The 8,651-nt window shown below is 32.5% G+C and overlaps 1 protein-coding gene across 2 annotated transcripts in view; it reads right to left on the bottom strand.

Moving 5' to 3' along the window:
- Nucleotides 1-6,805: 6,805 nt before the first annotated feature.
- The window catches only part of LOC107667583 (rap guanine nucleotide exchange factor 5-like), a 37,067-nt gene continuing 35,221 nt past the window's right edge, over nucleotides 6,806-8,651 (bottom strand). For both annotated transcript variants that reach the window (XM_016459289.1, XM_016459290.1), the window contains 3 exons: nucleotides 8,085-8,149; nucleotides 7,944-7,998; nucleotides 6,806-7,269 (listed from right to left, as the gene is read on the bottom strand). In XM_016459289.1, coding sequence (XP_016314775.1) covers nucleotides 7,151-7,269; nucleotides 7,944-7,998; nucleotides 8,085-8,149 — 239 coding nt within the window. In that variant the 3' untranslated portion in view covers nucleotides 6,806-7,150. The remainder of the gene's footprint in view (nucleotides 7,270-7,943; nucleotides 7,999-8,084; nucleotides 8,150-8,651) is intronic.

Here is an 8,651-nt window from a genome sequence, read left to right as displayed (position 1 = left end):
TTTTTTTTGAAAAGCAAGACAAAACAGTAAAAAGCACATTTTGGCTTTTTAATTTATGCAATGGTGAAAAAAAAAATTGGCAAAATACATGGGGAAGAAAAACTCGAAAAACCGTGTTCGGTATTCGGCCATCGGCCCAGTGTTTAATTTTGTTCAGTTTTGGCTTTGGTCAATAATTTTCATTTCGGTGCATCCCTATTTATATTGTATTTATTTACAGAGGTATATTATGTCACACGTCACACTTCTCTAGTAAGTTTCGTCTGTGTGTGAAGACAGTAGCGCAAATCCATGAATGAATGTTCCGAAGTGAAAAACTTAAACGGAATAAAGTTGAATGGAATTTAATTGAATTAAAGTTGAATAAACTTAAACTTTACTGTTCAGTGCACTGATGTCAGACTCATTTTGGATAATAAAGTTTATTGTTAAATTGTTAAATGTCCTGCCTCCATTACGTATCTCTGTCACCATTATAAGTGTTTGATCACCACATTTGAGTGATCATTGCAAAAAATGTTTTTATGTATATATATTCTGTTTATGTATATACTGTATTCTATATATAGTACCAGTCAAATGTTTGGACACACGAATGGGAAAGTGTCCAAACTTTTGTCTGGTACTGTACTATAATATACACAAAGAATATCGGCCGATATATCGATATCGGCCTTTTTTACTCCCTAATATCGGTATCGGCCCCAAAAAACCCATATCGGTCAGGCTCTAGTAGCAATATGGCAATACTGAAATGGATTAATGTTGCTGGTAATGCCTTTTTATCTTTGGTTTTTTTGGGGGTTTTTTGCAGTGGTAAAATGCACTGACTGTGAAGAATCCAAATGGCCTGATATAAAAGGAGTAGCAGCAGCAGCAGCAGCAGTAGTAGTACTTCTACCTGTAGTTACACTTCTGATTGTTTGGCAGCGCTACAAAAGGAGAAGGTAAATTAGAAATGAGCTCTAAATATTCAAAACTGTTGTTTTAAATGTCTTGCTTTTAAATATCCTTGCTTTAAAGACATTTCAGAATGTATGATGTTTTGACAATATATACTGTATGGCAGTAGAAATAAGAGTTTATTTTGAGTATATTTTGATATATTATATAACTAATTTTGATGATGATTTGCAGCTAAACTGCTTACTCTGCAGCTAAATATGAGAGATATTATGACATTACATTAACATGCATTGAATTCTATAAAAAACAATCTCTATGTACTCAAGCTCAAATTTTTTGTAATCTGCTTTATCTGTTCTAGGTTAGATGGCAATGACACTACTGTGATGAGAGAAACATATGATCATCTTCAGACACAGGTATCCTCGCATCACATTCCTTGTCTTTCTTTGTGTTATGGGCAATGATTAGAAAAAAGTTTTTAAATGTTTTTTTTTTTTTGTCCATTTTGTTTTTCTCGGAACCGCATTCCAATGTTCTGTTTTTTTCACATTTTGTTTTTGTTATTTCAGCTGTTTCTAATGTCTGTTCCATGTCTTTTTTTTTATAAGAGTACTTAATTAGACAGTCCTATTACATTCTGAGTTTACATTTGAGAGTTTCTTTAGTGTTTCAATGGCTCAGGAACACAATATTTTTGTAACTCAATTCTCTGTTGTTGTTTCAGGAGAATTTACACAGGAATGGCGTAATACTGCAGTGAAACATCAGAGAGTTTAAAATGCTGTTGACTACTGAAAAATTACATTTATTTTGCACATTCGTGAACAGTTTTGTTTTGCATTTCCGGGGTTCTGATAAGTTCAAGTAGTCAAAAATCATTTAAATACTAGTAAACTACAGCAAATTTAATTTTTGCATGCCGGTTTGCTCCAATACTTATAGTGATAATCCATGATAGCATTTCTATGACTTTCCAAAATGGAAAAAAAAATCTGGAGATTGATAACAGCCATCAGAAGAGAGAAAGATGTCAAATTTGGTCTGCCGTTGTATTGGAAAACGTTTACTAGTTTTTACAATATTGTGCCAAAATAATGACATAGTATAGCATTATTAAATTATTATGACAAAGTATGTCTAATCGAACTACATTACAGGTTTAAAGTGGTCATATAATGCGATTTCAATTTTTTCTTTCTCTTTGGAGTGTTATCTACTCACCGCAGTGCTGAAATTGCGTGCTCACGAATCCTCTCATTTTAACACACGAAGTGTAGACACTGAAAGATTCATTGTGCATACATTTAATGTGATATAACAGAGCTTTATGAAATAGAGATTAACTGAGATGTCAACTTTTAGTGATAATAAAGGAAGCGCTGCTCGCATTCTGCCATGCCAAACCATGCACGCAGCAGCCCATGCTTGCTTTTCTGTTAAAAATAACAGTGGTTTGTGAATGTTGATGCTTAGCCTAAATAACAAATATTTTATCGGTAGTGTTTATGCTGGGATGTTGTGGAGCTTAGGAGATGTTACAGAACCATTTCATGTACATTTTTTCGTTGTACTGAAAAAGTCTATATAGATTACTTTTACTTTTATTACGTTTTTGTAGCATTTCCCTTTAAATGTTAATGAGCTCTGCTGACCCCGCCCCTCTCTTCCGAGCTGCTCTCTGAGGGACTGTTTACCAGATGTCGGGAGTAAATGATGGCTGTTATGTTCATTATTACATCCAACAACAGAACACCTCAATCTCTTAGGAGTCATTCTTGTCTACATCTGCTCCGGCGGTGGAACAATGGCGGACTGATGACAGTCACTCAGGGCGGAGCTAAGGTAAGACACCAGTCCAGTCTGTGCTGAAACACTACTGTCACTCAAACTATCGTGGGAGGGGCCTGTCTGTGTGACGTCACACAGACAGGCATCTGAGATCGGCTCGATTTGAGAAATGTACAAATTTAACCAGATTAAAAAAAAAACACTGCCAACACACATTTCAGTTCAAACAACTTGTAAAAGTGTATGTAGCATCATATGACCCCTTTAAATGTTTTGGAAAACACAAAAAAGCTGGTAATGGTGGTTTGTGATTGTACTTTGTTTTAGTTTAGCTGGAAAACTGACTCTTATTGTCTTCTTGCATTATTGACAAACTATTTTCCTGTTTGACTCTGTAAAGCTGCTTTCACACAATCAGTATTATATAAAGCACTATACAAATAAAGGTGATTTGACTTGACTTGACTAGTTGATGGTAAAGCATAGCCTGTAAAAAATTGAGACCACTGCCAAATTATCACTTCCTCTGGTTTTACGATGTATAGGTATGGGTTTGAGTAAAATGAATTTTTTTTTTTAATTATGTAAACTACTATAAACATTTATCCCAAACTCTAAATAAAAGTCATTTAGATTTTCATTTATTCAGCATAAAATGGTAACAGTTCATGACATGTTAGAGGTATCAATATCGATGATAAAATATCCATACCAACTTGCCGTACACTTTTTTTTACAGTCTGCGTGTTGTCACATCCGGCTTCGAATTCCCCCCTGCATTATTGTCAATGGGGTATAGCAGGGGTGTCACTAGGCCCTTTTTAGGGGGACTTCAATAGATTAAACATAAACATGTAAGGAGCATGTAATGTTACATAAATCTTTTATTGACATTTGCTTTTGAACATTATTGTAAAAATGCAGGTTATAGAAAAGACGTGGTTTCTATAGCAACAGACTGTAAATATATTGCTTTGAATCTCTGTCTTTTTTAACATTAAGTCTTATATTCAGAGCATATCTATATTTACATTTGCAGATTACAACAACACCCCAAAATGTCGGTCTTCTCAGTGGCTTTCTGTGCTGCAATGGCAGGTCAGATCAGCTTCATCCATACTGAAAATAATCAGTTTACAAGACCAGCCTAAATCCACCAGGACCTTCCGTGTGTTTTACATCCCCAGCAAACCTCACAATAATTCACTGAACTGAGTGAATCTCATAAAAACTGTCAAAGAAAAAATGAATGATTCACATAAATATAATTCATACTACATTGTCACATAAAATATTGTCACATTATGACATTACTTTCATGACAATCACAAAGAAACCCCTCCGAATTTGCAAAAAATAATTATTATTAAAAATTATTTAAATTGTGAACCATACGTCATGATAATATTTGTGGTACTGACTGTAATTTTGTAAAAAATAATAAATTAAATATAAAAAATACACAAATAAAATAATAATAATAAAAAGATCCAGGTCATATTTTACCCCAAATACATTTTTTAAATAAGTAAATTAAAATGAAAACAAAATAAATGAAATAATAATATTGATAAAAAGTATTTAAATTGTGAACCTCATGGTAGTATTTGCTGTACTGAATTTAATTTTACCAAACAAAAGATAAAATCAAAATCATTAAATGTGTAAATTGTGAACCATATGTCATAGTAATACTGAATTACATTTTATAAAATTAAAATGAAATTAAAGAAAAAAAAATTTCATTATATATTTACACACGGTGACCCAGACATTTGTTGTACTGAAAAAAAAAGAAAAGAAAAGAAAAGAAAAAAGTATAGTAATAAAAGAGAAAAGAAAAGAAGTTATTTACTTATTATTCTTTGGGGTGAAATGTGTGACCGACATTTTTTATGAGATTCACCAAACCATAAGTTTTTTATCAAAACTTTAAATTTTTTATCAGCATTTCTATCTGTGAACGACACACAGTCTGTTCTGCACTTGGAAAAAATCACAAAATAACACAAGTGCCATAGATAGATAGATAGATAGATAGATATATAAGACAAGCTGTGTGTTCAGTCACAGCACATTCAGACGAGCCGCTCGCTCTTGTGTCCGTGAATGAATGTGGCAGTGTGGAAACAGATCTGTTACACCTTCACAAACACTGTAAAATCCTGCTACTGTACATCTGCGGCACGCTTTCCTGAGCTGCTCCTTTAGAAACCCAGAACTGCCATTAAAACAAGAACAAATCCAGCTGTCAGAAATGATGTAATCAACTCAGATCCCACTGGAGAAGTTTTTCCGGGAGTCCGTAGCTGCAGCTAAAGGCTTTTATAAAACATCTGACAATATTAAAATCTCCACATATTGCATCGCTCTCCCATAATAGTGCTTGGCACAGAAACGTGTGTTTGCAAACGACATTTCTATACACATATATAACCGTATATCTACATTCTTACACGATACTGTACAAACAAAGATGTAAGTGCAAATACAGTATGCATGCATGAGCTTCAGTACTGCTGAGAGAAACCACTGAGAGCGAAAACTCTAATAATAATAATAATAATACTGTCAGCTCACGGGAACCATCACACCGGAGAAAAGCTTCAGTCACGAGGAAAACCACTGGCTGAATGAGCTCAAATATGAAACATCAAATAAAAAGCCCCTCGGCGTGATCTGCTAATAACAGGATTGAGTAAAAAGCGAGTACTTGGCTCTATATGACATCATCATGACCTTTGACACCAGTGTGTTTGTTCGTTCAGTCTCAGTTGATTCTGTAGGACCAGGCGATATATATTTCGTTTACAAAATATCATTTATTTATAAAATGAAGCAACACTGTGGTGTTATTTGGCTATTAAGTTTGTGATTTTAACTAACAAGTGAGTTTGATTCATTTCCATGAATCAGTTCAAAATGTCTATTTAAATGAATCGACTCAAATGATTCAATGATTCGTTTACATGTTATATTTGTTTAAGCGTTCACAAAATATCATAAGTTCTTTAACTGAAGCAAGATTGCGTTCATTTTATTTGGCCATTAAGCTTATGATTTGAACTTCAGAAGTTCAAATTGTCTGTTTCAGTGAAACGATTCAAATGATTCAATGATTTGTTTGCATGTTATATTTTCTCATATAATTAATTCATAAAATCAAACAAGACTGCAATGATTATATTTGGTCATTAATTTTCTGATTTGAACTTTAGTGGCAGTAACAAACAAGTTTGATTCATTTCCATGAATCATATTAAACTGTCTGTTCCAATGAATCGAATGAATCGATTCAGTGTTGTTTGTTTTCATTTCATATTTTGCCATCAAGTTTCTGATTTGAACTTCAGAAGTTTCAATGAATCGATTCAATGATTTGTTTGTGTGTTATATTTGTTTTTTTGTTTTTTTTTTGTTTATAAAATATCATAATCTGAAGCAAGATTATGATGATTTTGTTTGGTCATTGAGTTTATGATTTGAATTTCAGTAGTAGTATTCGCAATTAAGTTTGATTCATTTCCATGAATCAGTTCAAACTGTCTGAACAATGAATCGATTCAAATTATTCAATGAGTTGTTTGTGTGTGTTATATTTGCTCTTGTTTACAAAATATCATGTATTTTATTTGGCCATTAAGTTTCTGATTTGAACTTCAGTAGTTCAAACTGTCTGTTTCAATTAACTGATTCAAATTATTCAATGATTTGTTTGCACTTGTGTTTATAAAATATCATATATTCATAAACTGATGCAAAACTGTGATGATATTACTTGGCCATTAAGTTTTGAACTTCAGTACCAGAAAAATGCAAGTTTGATTCATTTCCACGAATCAGTTCAAACTGTTTCAATTAATCGATTCAAATGATTCAATGATTTTTCATATGTTAATATTGCAAGTTCATGTTTTGTTATAACGGTTTACTGTATTTTACATCTTGCATTAAACATTTTTAATCTAATTGGTTGAAATTACTAAAATAAATCAGCCTTTAAATCCAAATATATAAATATTAATATACACTAAACATGGTCAAAAGACTGAAAAATTAAATAATAAAATTTTATATATTTTTTTAATTAAAATATCAATTTTAATATATTATGATTATATCGCCCAGCCTTAACAATCTGAAATATTAAATTCCTATATAAATATGGTCCAGAGTGCTGGTAGAAGTTAAATAACATTGACAACAGCATTTCAACAAAGCGATGCTGAGAAAGTTCACACTTCTCCCGCGGGCAGGAAAAAGCTTTCATTGACCACGAATCATTTTTTACATGAAGAAATAGAGGTTTTATCATCACATATGTGGAGTTCTCAGCCCGTGTGCTCGAGTGGACTGACTGGTTTGGCTGTGATCGAGCTCTGAGAGAGTCACTGATCGTGTTTCAGTCGGAATCGATCCGTTTGTCCAGCAGGTGGCGCTGCTTCTGTTTGTCTCAGACTCGGGGCTCCAGTCTGTGCGAGAGCTCGAACAGCGTCTGCTGATTGTCGATGATGTGAAGGTAATGGACGCTGGAGCGCACCTCAGGACTGTCACACGGAGAAAGCTCGTTTCCTGAGAACAGAAGAAATGAACGCAGTTAATGGATTTATTCCCCGCAGATCTAACGCGCTGCTACCGTCACACAGAGCTGACTGAGATTAACACCAATACACTAATACAGACATCTTGAGCGGAACAGCACTGGTTGCTCAGTCAAGCATCATTTTAATAATTTAGAGCTAATAATTTTTTATTTGTATTATTTTTTATTATATATTTATATTTATTAGCTTTTTCTTTAATAACTTATTTTAAAATGTAATTATATATTTTATTTATGGCTGATAACCAAGACGCTAACAAATACTGTAAATTAGATTTTTTTTTTAAATAATGTAATTAGAATACAAATATATATAATCATATATATAATAGTGATATCTTTTTTAATTACTTTTTGTTATTTTATAATAATAATAAAAATAATAATATTATTGTGATCTGGTGATTTTTTTAATGAAACCAAACAGCAAATTTTTAATAGAGATTTTTCATAATTACTAAAAATTACACAAAGAGACTGGGGCAACACTGATTGTGCACCCAGAAGTCTCTGCATAAAAATACAATTTCTGCTCAGAATCAACCAAAATGAATTTTGCTTTTGGTCAAATGAATCATGAATCCTGACAGAAGTAAATGAATGTGTGATTGGAGCCGCAGCAGCAGCAGCAGGAGCGTCTGACCTGTCTGATCCGTCTGGCAGTGGCGAATGAGTCGCACCGTATCAGCGATCATGTGCTGAGAACAGAGACACACATACATCAGAGACCCATCTGACGAGTGATGAGTGACAGCTGTCAATCACTGACACACAAAACACTCACCAGCTTCTCAAAGTTCACCAGACTATCATGAAATGTTTTGTTCCCCTCGTGGATGAACGTGATATCTGAAAACCAGCAGAGATCACAACACTCAAACACCCAGAAGCTGATCACTGGCCATGCAATTAGAGCATTTGTGACATCATTTCCTTTAGGTCAGGTCACAGGAAGTGGCTATTTATCTTTACACAGTATACAATATAAAATAGTTTATTTTTACAATTTAATAATAAAAAAAATGTCTATTTTTATTCTTGTTTTTTTTTCAGTTTTAGTCATTTTAGTACTTGAATTACTTTATTTTTTTTATGGTTTTTCATATATATATATATATATATATGTTAATATTATTTAATTAAAAATAATCTATATCTGTCATACAAAGCACTATTACTATATTTAATAAAACATATAAACAAAAATAAAAAAAATTGTAATCAATATTATTTTAATAAACAGAAGAATAATCAGTATCTGTCATAAAAAGCAGTATTACATTTTAATAATAAAATTAAACTAAAATAATAAAATACATTTTTATATTTTAATATATTAGTATTATATATT

This window comes from Sinocyclocheilus anshuiensis, unplaced genomic scaffold (genome assembly GCF_001515605.1).
Source record: "Sinocyclocheilus anshuiensis isolate Anshui unplaced genomic scaffold, SAMN03320099.WGS_v1.1 scaffold1172, whole genome shotgun sequence".
NCBI classification, from domain to species: Eukaryota; Metazoa; Chordata; class Actinopteri; order Cypriniformes; family Cyprinidae; genus Sinocyclocheilus; species Sinocyclocheilus anshuiensis.
The sequence above is the reverse complement of the archived record's forward strand: the minus strand, read 5'-3'. Positions and strand labels throughout refer to the sequence as shown.